The sequence below is a fragment of the Homarus americanus genome, unplaced genomic scaffold (genome assembly GCF_018991925.1).
Source record: "Homarus americanus isolate GMGI-L3 unplaced genomic scaffold, GMGI_Hamer_2.0 scaffold19318, whole genome shotgun sequence".
NCBI lineage: Eukaryota > Metazoa > Arthropoda > Malacostraca > Decapoda > Nephropidae > Homarus > Homarus americanus.
The window spans coordinates 3,688,834-3,702,033 of NW_024732238.1; the positions used below are offsets into that span (position 1 = coordinate 3,688,834).

The 13,200-nt window shown below is 44.5% G+C and overlaps 1 protein-coding gene across 1 annotated transcript; it reads left to right on the forward strand.

Moving 5' to 3' along the window:
* The first annotated feature begins 637 nt into the window (after positions 1–637).
* Positions 638–8,517, forward strand: LOC121868212 (splicing factor 3A subunit 2-like). Its single transcript, XM_042368524.1, has 2 exons — positions 638–655; positions 8,062–8,517. Exons 1-2 carry the CDS (start codon positions 638–640, stop codon positions 8,515–8,517), a joined length of 474 nt encoding a protein of 157 aa, XP_042224458.1.
* Positions 8,518–13,200: the final 4,683 nt, after the last annotated feature.

Consider the following 13,200-nt stretch of genomic DNA (forward strand, 5'->3'; position numbering starts at 1 on the left):
GTCACCTAGACATACCTGTAGTGAGGTGTGTTATTGTCCCTCGAGGAGCTGTCATCAAACACTTACCTGGAAACAAGAACAAATTAGTTTAGTTTACCAGTCGCTCATCACACACACCTGTATATTTTGACTATCAGTGTCTTGTGTATGATCCCAACCCCCGAGTATAGTGGATGGATCACCTGAAGATTATCCCCCCCCCTATCCTCCCGTAACCTAACCTAACCTAACATAGTCTCCAACCCCTTTCACAAACAGTCTCTCCAACAACAGCCTCCAATCTCATCAACATAGCCTCAATCCCCCCTCTCCAACACAGCCTCCATCCCCTCTCCAACAGTCACCAACACAGCCTCCAACACAGCCACCAGCACAAAAACTGGGGTGGGGGGCCAAGTTTGAGGGAGCAGCGAGGCGTAAGGCACATCAAAGAGGTGACACGGTTCATTGGCCCTCCCTCAACTCTACAACAACTACTACCCAAGTTCATCGTTTGTACCCCCACTCCTGTTCCTGCCAGGTGAACCAACCACGCAGGTGAGCAATTAGGTGAGGCAGGCAGTACATAGGTGAATTAGTCAGTCAGGTGTACCAGAACGCAGGTAAACAATTAAGTGAATCAGTCAGGTGAGTTAGCATGCAGGTGAACGATAAGGTGAGTATAAAGATGAGCTAAAATACAGGCGAGCATTCAGGTGAAATATCAAGTGAGTGAATCCGCCAGGTAATCCCAAGGAATTAGTTGACAAAACCCGTCAACACAGCATACAGGTTGAACAACAGGCTAATGTCACCAACAGAAGGTTCAACCGTTGCAACAGACACCCTTCTCCCGCTATCTGATCAACTCCAACAGGGCTGAGAGCTTGACAATCAGACGTAACATTGGAAATAATACTCGTCCTACGAGTTAAAAGTTTACAAAAAACATTTCTCAAGATTACGTCCAATCCACAAGTATGGAGTGAATATACTGTCAACAAATCCTCGTAAATAACTAAAATACTATCAAGAACTACAACAGCCAGTATATCCCCCCCCCCTCCGCTACAAGATACCACTACAAATCCTACAGACGTTAAGTTACTACAAGTGTATCATGATGTGTGTAAAGCCTTGAGGGAGGAGCAGTGATCTGGTCTATTGTGTGACTCAGACTAGACTGACGATTTGGATTTCCGTCGTTGTGTATTTAGAGACGAAGCTCGATGTTCATTTGTTTGTCGGTGGTCACGTGACTGGGGAGTGATTCGACGCAGCAAGGAGACAGTTGGTCTCTATTTCGCTATACAAGTGTTAGTTTACTGTAGTTTAAGTTAGATCATCACATGATAAAGGTCAAACAAAGTGCAATGACTATCTGCTAGATGAACACACGGGGTGGTGAGGCAGTGTAGGGAGTACTGGTAGTTTAACACGGGGTGGTGTGACAGTGTAGGGTGTACTGGTAGGTTAACACGGGGTGGTGTGACAGTGTAGGGTGTACTGGTAGGTTAACACAGGGTGGTGAGACAGTGTAGGGTGTACTGGTAGGTTAACACAGGGTGGTGTGACAGTGTAGGGAGTACTGGTAGGTTAACACAGGGTGGTGTGACAGTGTAGGGTGTACTGGTAGGTTAACACGGGGTGGTGTGACAGTGTAGGGTGTACTGGTAGGTTAACACAGGGTGGTGTGACAGTGTAGGGAGTACTGGTAGGTTAACACAGGGTGGTGTGACAGTGTAGGGAGTACTGGTAGTTTAACACGGGGTGGTGAGGTAGCCTGCACCACCACCTTGCTATATCTTCCGCTCACAGTGAACACAAGTGGCTCCTACTAATGTGTAAAACTCCCAATGGTCTGTGTGAATTACCTTAATGGTCTCTGAGGCCATTTATTTCAAAGAGGTGACTTAAACTATGTTATTCCAATGGTCCTGAAGAGCAGCGTGTGTTTGATATTAGGAGGATAACATTTCAAAATTTGGTTATTATTGCTTTTAGAATCAATCCTATTGTTTTTTTTTAGAGTTAATGTTAGTTTTATATATTACATACCTTCTATATTAAGACTGTTTCAAGGGCCAAGTGTCTGCTTAAAACACAGGTGGTGATAGAGGTGGTATGGGGGGAGGGTGAGGGTGATGCCGTAGTGTGTTGTGCTGTTGTCTGTCGCTATCATGGTCTGTTGAACCTTCTTCCGTCTGGCTGTGACCTGCTGTTGTCTTGTGTGTGTGTGTGTGTGTGTGTGTGTCCTTTGGGAATGGGATGCAGAATATACCAAACTTGTGTGTTTAAGACGCTAAGAGAGGACAAACTTCCTCCTCAAGAATCGTAGCCACAACAATAAAGTCAGGTTGATCATCAGAGCCTGGGAGTAGTAAGCCCTCCCCACCAGGTTTCACACAAACACCAACCCTCTTGACTGAGGCTTCCATTAAGAATTCAATCACTGTACAGCCCTTCTACCACGGGCTTTCACCACAGTCCACCTCCTCCAACACCAATTTTTCAATAAAGTTTGTTTTGATTGCAATCTACTCCCCCTTCAAGCGCCGTCACAACGCTCTATCTCTCCCACTTTAGTGTGGCTGGCCAGTGAGGGACCTCCACCCCCCCCCCTCTTACACCGGCCAGTGAGGAGTCCCCCCATCACCTTCCCTCCACTCTCCCCCACCACCTTCCCTATCCTTCCCCACCGCCTCCCCTCCTCTCTCCTCCCCCTCCACGGTTTCCACAAGAGTGACCCCCAACCGACCAACTCTCTGCCTGTCCCAATTGAATCGTGGGACAATCGCGTTTAAGCTCTGATGACCGTGTGTAGATCAGGGGTCCATCTCATTCGCCAGCTGACTCTAAACGATCCGCGGAATCGCTCGCGTGAAATGTTGGGAAATTCTCCACGACTTCTATTGTTTGTTTACCTTTTGGGTTTGGGGAATTTTGTTTGTTTTGATTTGTTTAATGACATATTGGCCATAAGGCTAAAGGTTGAAAGGTGACGTAGTGATTCAACACACGGCTCTGGTCTTTGTCAGTCGTAGTAACTAACACTGTTCCAAGTTAACATAGCAAGTACTGTACGCAGTTAATATAAGGAGTACAGTACATGGCTAATAAAGCAAGCACTGAAAATGATCAATATAGCAAGCACTGTACGTAGTTAAGACCGCAAGCACTGTACGTAGTTAAGACCGCAAGCACTGTACGTAGTTAAAATAGGCAGCACTGTACGTAGCTAAGACCGCAAGCACAAGGCCATGTGTTGATTATAGAAGGAAGAGACTCGGTGATTACAACCTCGTGATCAGGAAGAGACTGACTCGCGAGACATTACCACCAAGTCTCCTGTACTTGGTTGAGACAGTAGACGATGGAGAAAACCCAGCCCAAAATACACTAAAGTCTCATAGAAAATGGTTTAACTGAGGCAGAAAACAAAAGGAAATGGTTTAACTGAGGCAGAAAACAAAAGGAAATGGTTTAACTGAGGTTGAAAACAAAAGGAAAAGGTTTAACTGAGGTAGAAAGCAAGAGAAAATGGTTTAACTGAGGTTGAAAACAAAAGGAAAAGGTTTAACTGAGGTTGAAAACAAAAGGAAATGGTTTAACTGAGGTTGAAAACAAAAGGAAAAGGTTTAACTGAGGCAGAAAACAAAAGGAAATGGTTTAACTGAGATTGAAAACAAAAGAAGAGGTTTAACTGAGGTAGAAAACAAAAGGAAACGGGAAAAACAAAACAAACCCTCCCAAAAAACAAATGACAATCGTATTATAAACTCAACACCTTTCTCTTCTTCCATCTTCGTGACGCAGAGTTCAGCTTGTAACTCCTTTCTCTCCTTTTCCTCCCCCACACCACTTTGTCTCCCCTTTCTCCTTCTCTTCCCTTCCTTCCCATATCGCACATCAACTTATCTCCTTTCTCTCCTTTCCTCCCCTTCTCTCCCTTCCCCACACCACCCCTTTCTCACCTCCTCCCCTCTCCCTTTATCTGCCCTATCCCACACAACCTTCTCTACTCTCCCTTCTTTTCCTCACCCACACCTCTCTCTCCCTTCTCCCCCCACTCCCACATCCCTCCCCTCTTCCACACTACTTTCTCCCCTCTCCCCATCTCCCCTTCACCCCCATACCACCTTCTCTTGGCAGTGATGGATTGTGAAATAATTACCCCTGAGCTTCAGATCGGCCCCAGGAGAGTTTGTTTACCGCTGAGATTGGTCGAGTGGCGATGTTATTGTAGGAGGCTTCCGTGACCCACTACACCTGTCTTCACTTAGGGCAGGTGAGCCTCGATACGGTAAGATCTTAATTAAAGGTGTTTTAGCAAATATATATATATATATATATATGAGTTTCCGATCAATTTGTTTCTATAATTTATGTATGGAAGGAAGTGTTTATGGTATATATATAATGTGTATTGGTTCCTCTGATTGGCTGTGTATGGTTCCTGACTGGTGGTGGTAGTTGTGGTGGCAGTCAACGCCCCTCGTAAACTATATCGTGGTAGTGGTGATAGCGGTATTAGTGGTAGTAGTGGTAATAGTGGTGGCAGCTGTAATAGTGATGGTAGTGGTAATAGTGGTGGTAGCTGTAATAGTGGTGGTAGTGATGGTGGTAGTCAACGCCCCTAGTAAACTATATCGTGGTGGTGGTGGCAGCGGTAATAGTGATGGCAGTCGTGGTAAGGGTAAAAGTCATGGTAATGGTGACAACGGTAATAGTGGTGGTAGTGGTAATAGTGGTGGCAGTCGTGGTAAGGGTAAAGGTGATGTTAATGGTGGCAGCGGCAATAGTGGTGGTAGTGGTAATAGTGGTGATAGTGGTAATAGTGGTGGTAGTGGTAATAGTGGTGGCAGTCGTGGTAAGGGTAAAGGTGATGTTAATGGTGGCAGCGGCAATAGTGGTGGTAGTGGTAATAGTGGTGATAGTGGTAATAGTGGTGGTAGTGGTAATAGTGGTGGTAATAGTGGGTGGTAATGGTGGCAGCGGTAATAGTGGTAGTAATGGTGGCAGCGGTAATAGTGGTGGTAATGGTGGCAGCGGTAATAGTGGTGGTAATGGTGGCAGCGGTAATAGTGGTGGCAATGATAATAGTGGTGGTAGTGGTTGTAAGGGTAAAAGTGGTGGTAATTGTGGCAGCGGTAATAGTGGTAGTAGTAGTGGTGGTAGTGGTGGTGGTGGTGGTAGTCAGCGCGCCTCCAACACTGATCATAAAGTAAGGTTATCGCTGGCTCTCCTACGCTCTTAGTTACACACTTTTATTGGCATATCTGTATCATCTGGCCCGCCCGGCCCCGGAAAACTGTCTGGCCAATGTTCCAGCACCAGCAGCTTCTCTGGCCACACTCAACTGTACTATCTGGCCACACTCAACTGCATCATGCGGCCACACTCAACTGCATCATGTGGTCACACTCAACTGTTCTATCTGGCCACACTCTATATTATTCCACAGTATATGGCCATAAACTAAAATTAGGGCCACACACTATAATTAGGGCCACACACTATATAATTAGGGTCAAACACTCTACAATTAGGGCAACACTCTATAATCAGGGCCACACAGTCTATAATCTGGGCCACACACTCTATAATCAGGGTCACACACTCTACACAGTACGAAATACCCAAAACAAAAATTCCTTGAGATTCATTAACACTGTATTGTCATATGCAAATTAGGCTCTGCATCAGGATCAAAACAAGTGAACAAAAGTTATACATTATACACAAGTTTAAGCTGAATGACTACTACTACTACACATTAGTTATCTATGATACGATACGGATCTTATACAATAGTGAAAGATTGTTATTCATACTTTATAATAATACAGGAGTTGTTCTCGGAAGGTTTGCTTAGCTTTGGTTTGGCTTGGTTTGGTTAGGTTAGGTTAGGTTAGGCTAGGTTAGGTTAGGAGGGACGCGCATTTAATTTGACTGATCAACGTGAAATTAAAACCGCAGGAGAGGGTGTAGAGAAGGGGTGGGAGTCTCCATCAACCATAGAACCGCAGCCATACACCGCAGCCATACACCACAGCCATACACCACAGCCATACACCACAGCCATACACCACAGCCATACACCACAACCCAGCATCGGCGAGGACTGGGTTTCGTTCCGCTCCATAATTCACTGAGGCTCCGCCATTTCACGGGCGGCGGGGCGGACCTCTGCTATCAGGCGGGATACGTAGAGGCCTCCTTCAGGTTGGCTCCTCCTCTTCTATCCCCTCCTTCAGGTCGCCTCCTCCTCCCCCATCCCCTCCTTCGGGACGCCTCCTCTTCCTTCCCCTCCTTCAGGACGCCTCCTCTTCCCTCCCCTTCCTTCCCCTTTTTCAGATAAGTTTGTACTCTCGTGTATACCTTGGATAAATCTGGACTCCTGGGTATAATTGGACTCGTTGGTATATTTGGACTCGTGGGTACATCTGGACTCAAGCCTGACTTTACCCATTTTAGATCAACAAACAGAATTTCGGAAATGTTTAAAAATTATCAATAATAAATCAGCCTTTGTCAATGCCACCTAGACAACGAATGAAAATAAAACACTATATACATCAAGTGACTCTACACCCCAGAGACACCTTGACTGGTATCTAAAATGAGAGCGACGGGGAAGCGAGTCATTAGAAAACATTCACCACTCTCTCAGGGGTAATTAAGAATGATTTGTTTTCCTTGTTTGTCGAGGTAAACAACCCCGTCCCGTTTGTTATCTTTCCCAAGGTTTATTAGGTTGAGTCTCTTGGCTAGTTTGAAAATCTAAAAAATCGAAAATCCGGATATTGTGATATTAAAAAAATCCGAACATTTAAAAATTCGGACCCCTGTGTAATGTCATAATCCGAAAATCTGAGTTCAGGGTGATTTGAAAGTCCCACATTTTCCCCAAATCCGGATTTTGCATAATTTTGAAATCTGAAAATCAATAATCTGGAAACTGAATGACTTTAAAATCGGAAATTACTATAATCTGGTTTATGGTTAATTCCAAAAATTCATCTATTCCAAAATCCGTGTATTGGGTTGCATTAAAATTGAAAAAAAAAATACGACAAACCAGTTCCTGGGCAAATCTTTTGAACTGTAACTTGACGTCAATAAAACGAAAAAATTAACACCAACATCTAACAAACTTAATTTCCTGTTTTAGAAAATCTCAACATATGCATTACCCAAATAAAAACTCATAATAACAATGACATTATATTATTATTAGTGTATAAGGAGCCCCGTTTACCTGTACAAGATCAGCTGTTGTTTTTGTTAAAGGAGAATAACAAGATTAGCATAGTGAGCCGACCAGGAAATGTTTACACTAGAGTGAAGAAGTTCCTATAGACGATGAATTCACAGACAGATGATGCAGGTGAGAGAGAGAGAGAGAGAGAGAGAGAGAGAGAGAGAGAGAGAGAGAGAGAGAGAGAGAGAGAGAGAGAGAGAGTTGAGACAGCACCTGATCATGGGCTGACGTGTACCACCATCACCACGAGTGAAGAATGTTGTTACTGTCACCACACACCACGAGATAAATGGTACCTTCCTCCTTACCTCCCTCACCCTCTCTCCCTCACCTTACTCTCCCTATCTCTCTTTCCTTACCCTCCCTTTCTTCCTCCCTAACTTTATCTTCCCTTCTCTCCCTCCCTCACTTTACTTACCTCTCTCTTCTTACTCTCCCTCTCCCTCCCTACCCTCCCTCCGCCCCTCTCTACCTCATCTTACCCTCCCCACTCCCTCCCTTACGCCCTCCCTCCTTCCTTCCCTCCCTCACCTCATTCTCCTTCACTCAAATCATCATCCACCGTTTCTCACTGCCATTTACTGTCTCTCTCATCATCATTTATTGTCCCATCATCTCTCTCACTATCTCCCATCTCCCATCTCTCACTATCTCCCATCTCACTATCTCCCATCTCTCTCATCACCATCTACCGACAGTCTCCTCCCGTCCTCCTGTCTCCTCCCGTCCTCCTACACCCCCCCCACGTCCTCCCGTACTCTATCATTCTCTCTCGATACATAAACAAGGTTCACCCATTATCTCCGCGAGGGTTCTAGGTAACCCCGAGCTCCAGCACATCCCGAGAGCCCCAGCACATCCCTAAGACATCCAGCACATCCCCAAGACATCTAGCACATCCCCGGGGCTCCAGCACATCCCCAAAGACATCTAGCACATCCCCGGGGTTCCAGCACATCCCCGGGGTTCCAGCACATCCCGAGGGCTCCAGTTCATTCCCAAGACATCCAGCACATCCTCAAGACATCCAGCCCTTTCCCGGGGTTCCAGCACATCCCAAGACTTCTAACACCCCCCGGGGGCAGCACATCCCAGAGGCCGCAACACATCCCCGGGACCCCAGCACATCCCCAAGACATCTAGTTCATCCCCGGGACCCCAGCACATCCCCGTGTCTAGCACATCCCGGGACCCCAGCCATCAGCACCAGGAAGACATTAGGCCAAGCAACTGGAAGCATCGGGCCAGACTTAGACAGTGGGTCATTTGCATAAAGTCAGTGAGATAGAGAGAGTCAAGATACAGCCAATGGCGTCGTGGAGAGAGAGAGAGAGAGAGTGTGTGTTGTGGGTGGGGATCTTGTTATGGTAGAGAGAAGGCAGATAGTGAACTTTTAAGAATGTATTGGACTAGGAAAGAACTGTGTAAAGGGTATTAAGAGGAGTATCAAGCTCTAGGAAAGGGATTAAGAGAAATATGAAGCTCTAGAAAAGGGATTAAGAGGAGTATCAAGAGCAACAAGAGGGTCGAGGAGGGGCGAGGAAGGGGACAAGATCTTGGCTAGGCTATATAACTGGCGCCACCACCATCACTATAGAGTTAATGAAGTTAGAGTTAATTCCTTCGGTGTGAATAGAGCCAATCCATTTTTTGCCCCGGGTGAATGACCTTGCCGGTAGTTAACCCCGAGTGAGGCTCCAACAGGCGGTGATTAGGACGGTTGTTAAGAGAGTGTCTGTTGATCTGGCCAAGAGTCTGATAGGGTTCCGACACTGTATACGGATAAAAGACTTTACAAGGTGGTGACACTGTGTAATGATCTGATATTGTAGGTGTTGACTCTCTAAAGTGCTCTGACACACACACACACACACACACACACACACACACAAACACGGGTGAGGGAGAAGGTGAACCATGGGTGAGGGAGGAAGTGTGAGTCAGGGAGGAATTCATGGGTGAGGGAGAAGAGGTAAGAGTCAGGGAGGAATTCATGGGTGAAGGAGAAGAGGTGAGAGTCAGGGAGGGATTCATGGGTGAGGGAGAAGAGGTGAGAGTCAGGGAGGGATTCATGGGTGAGGGAGAAGAGGTGAGAGCCAGGGAGGAATTCATGGGTGAGGGAGAAGAGGTGAGAGTCAGGGAGGGTTTCATGGGTGAGGGAGAAAGCCACACACAGGGAGATGGACAAGGAAGAGATTATCCCAAACACCATTAGGGAGGTTGGGTCCATCAGTGAAGGAAGGGAGGAAGAGGAGGAGGGAGGAAGAGAAGGAAGGGAGAAATAGGAGAAGGTAGGAGAGTAGGAGGAGGAGGAGGATGGGAGGAAGATAAGGGAGGAAAAAGAGGAAGGGATAAAAATAGAAGGAAAGAGAAAGAAGAGGGAGGAGGAGGAGGAGGAGGGTAAGAGGAAGAAGAAGAGAATGAAAAAGAAGGGAAGTGAAAGGAGAAGAAAAGGAAGGGGTAAGGGAGACGAGAACAAGAAAGGGAAAAGAGAGGAGAAGGAAGGAGAGAAAGAAGGAGGGGGGAAACGGAAGAGGGTAGAAGGGGTAGGAAAGAAAGGAGGGGTGAGAAACAAGGGGTTAAGGGGAAAGGGATGACCTCTATAATGACCCTTGACGTGAGGAAATGGTCAGCACACACACACACACACACACACACACACACACACACACACACACACACACACACACACACACACACACTGTAAGTAAGTAAGTAAGTAAGTGAGTAAGTGAGTGAGTTAGTGAGTGAGTGGCAAGGCAGGACTCAGAGGCTGGCAAGAATCCAACACGATGAGACTTGTTACATCATGACCAGTCAGACCCTCGTGTTGACTTATTATTGTGTGATGAAGTTGTGTCATAAGTTTCTGGGTGTATTCATTCGTGTATGATGATGATGATGATGATAATGATATGATTATGATTATGATATGATGATAACAATAATAATAACAATAATAACAATAACAACAGCAAAGGTAGATGGTGAAGAGAGGCTGTGAGGATAGGCCGTGAGGATAGGTTGTGAGGATAGGCCGTGAGGATAGGCTGTGAGGATAGGCTATGAGGATAGGCTGTGAGGATAGGCCGTGAGGATAGGCTATGAGGATAGGCCATGAGGATAGGCTGTGAGGATAGGCTGTGAGGATAGGCCGTGAGGATAGGCCGTGAGGATAGGCTGTGAGGATAGGCTATGAGGATAGGCCGTGAGGATAGAAGTTAACTCACTGTAACTCTCTCCATTACAGTGAAACCTCCATATAACGGATTTCTCTCCATTTAATCCGTTAAATGGAGGTTTCACATCTAAAAGACCCTGATATAACGGACTTTCTTCTCTATCCTTTAAATAGAGATATCACTATATACGGGATAAGCAAAAGGAAACACCCTAGAATAGACCATAACATATCAACCCACATATACATTAAGGTTGAGAATCCCAGTTAATAAGCGAAGGATATAAGATCATATAAACACAGGAGATATATTAGTCTGGTGAAGAGGGACGATGGTGACTATGGCTGACGTAAATAAGATTGTAACTAATATTTACAACATAAATCACTTCAGCGACCGACGTATCTAGCGACTCTCAAACAATCGTAAGTCGATTCATCTGTCAAACGTCGAGTCTCTGTGTAATTTCGACGCCATTTTGGAGTAATATCTTTCGTGTTTTGGGGGTTAGGTTGTTAGATGCCCCTGACCATTCCTTAGCTGTGAGGATGAAGGAGATGGATAAGGGAGATGGGTGAGGGAGATGGGTGAGGGAGATGGGTGAGGGAGATGGGTGAGGGAGATGGGTGAGGTGGATGAGAGGATGGAAATAGGGGAGGGTGACGTAGGAATAGAGAGAGAGAGATGGATGAGGTGAAGGATGGAAAAAGGAGGGAACATGGGAAAGAGGCCTGGTAACCAATGTCTGCATGGCGGCGAACATTTAGTAATATTCACATAATATAATGCACACCATCACATAACAACCTCCCTCACGGGCAGCTGGAACCAAGAAGGAAGGGAAGGAAGGAAGGAAGGCTAATTTATACAAGAATGTGATTAAACAATAGGCAGAAGAGGTTAAAACAAAAAATGGCAACAATTGCCTTATATGTATAATTAATAGCCTTGGAAAGGGCGACAATAAAAAATAGCAACAATTGCCTTTATCATCCTGATTAATGGCGGCAGAGGGGCGACAATAAAAATATACAACAATTGCCTTATATGTGATTAACAATAAGCAGAGAGGCGACCATAAAAAATAGCAACAATTGCCTTATATGTGATTAATGGCTGCAGAGGGGCGACAATAAAAAATGGCAACAATTGCCTTATATGTGATTAATGGCAGCAGAGAGGCGACCATAAAAAATAGCAACAATTGCCTTATATGTGATTAATGGCAGCAGTGGGGCGAAAACAAAAAATGGCAACAATTGCCTTATATGTGATTAATGGCAGCAGAGGGGCGAAAACAAAAAATGGCAAAAATTGCTTTATATGTAATTAATGGCAGCAGAGAGGCGACCATAAAAAATAGCAACAATTGCCTTATATGTGATTAATGGCAGCAGTGGGGCGAAAACAAAAAATGGCAACAATTGCCTTATATGTGATTAATGGCAGCAGAGGGGCGAAAACAAAAAATGGCAACAATTGTCTTATATGTGATTAATGGCAGAAGAGGGACGTAAACAAAAAATGGCAACAATTGCCTTATATGTGATTAATGGCAGCATTGGGGCGAAAACAAAAAATGGCAACAATTGCCTTATATGCGATTAACGGCAGCAGGAGGAACGAAAAAAAAATGGCAACAATTGCCTTATATGTGATTAATGGCAGCAGAGGGGCAAAACAAAAATAGCAGCAATTGCCTTATATGTGATAATGGCAGCATTGGGGCGAAAACAAAAAATGGCAACAATTGCCTTATATGTGATTAATGGCAGCAGTGGGGCGAAAACAAAAAATGGCAACAATTGCCTTATATGTGATTAATGGCAGCATTGGGGCGAAAACAATAAATGGCAACAATTGCCTTATATGTGATTAATGGCAGCAGAGGGGCGAAAACAATAAATGGCAACAATTGCCTTATATGTGATTAATGGCAGCAGAGGGGCGACAATAAAAAATGGCAACAATTGTCTTATATGTGATTAATGGCAGCAGTGGGGCGAAAACAAAAAATGGCAACAATTGCCTTATATGTGATTAATGGCAGCAGTGGAGCGAAAACAAAAATGGCGTTAAATGGCGTTAAACGAACGTTAAATGGCGTTAAACTAACGTTAAATGGCGTTTAAACTAACGTTAAATGACGTTAAACTAACGTTAAATGGCGTTAATATATTTTATGGGAAAAAAGGTGACGGGTGGTTAACGAAAACTAATCGAACAAACTTACCTCAATAAATAGGGTGCTGTACTATCCACGTTGACGACCACTGATGCACCAAACTGGCCTTTAACACAACAGTAACCGGAACCATCATCTGTAAAGAAAAAATAAACTAAATATTCTTCCATTGGCTCTCCTCAGGTTTTGGTACGAGAATTGTTTTTTGACGATTTTCGTTTTTTACTCAAATCTGACCTTTAATTCATTTGCAAGTTAAAGGTTTATAAAAAAATATTCATTTTTAACAACTTGCTAATTTGCAAAAAAATGGATATTAAATTTGAGTAAAACACAAAAAATACACAACAAAAAACATTGATTTAGCCAAAGGAACCAACCTACCTAACCTATAAGGAGGAGACTACTAAGTGGGGATAGCCTCGGGTAAACATGGCGGGAACCTATGGACCAATATTAACAATAATATTACGAGAAACAAATACTTGCTGTAACATACAAGACCAAAACATACACCAAGTATGAGGAACGTTACTGAAGCATAAGTAACCTGAGGAACGTTACTTAAGTACGAAAAACGTAAGTATTCA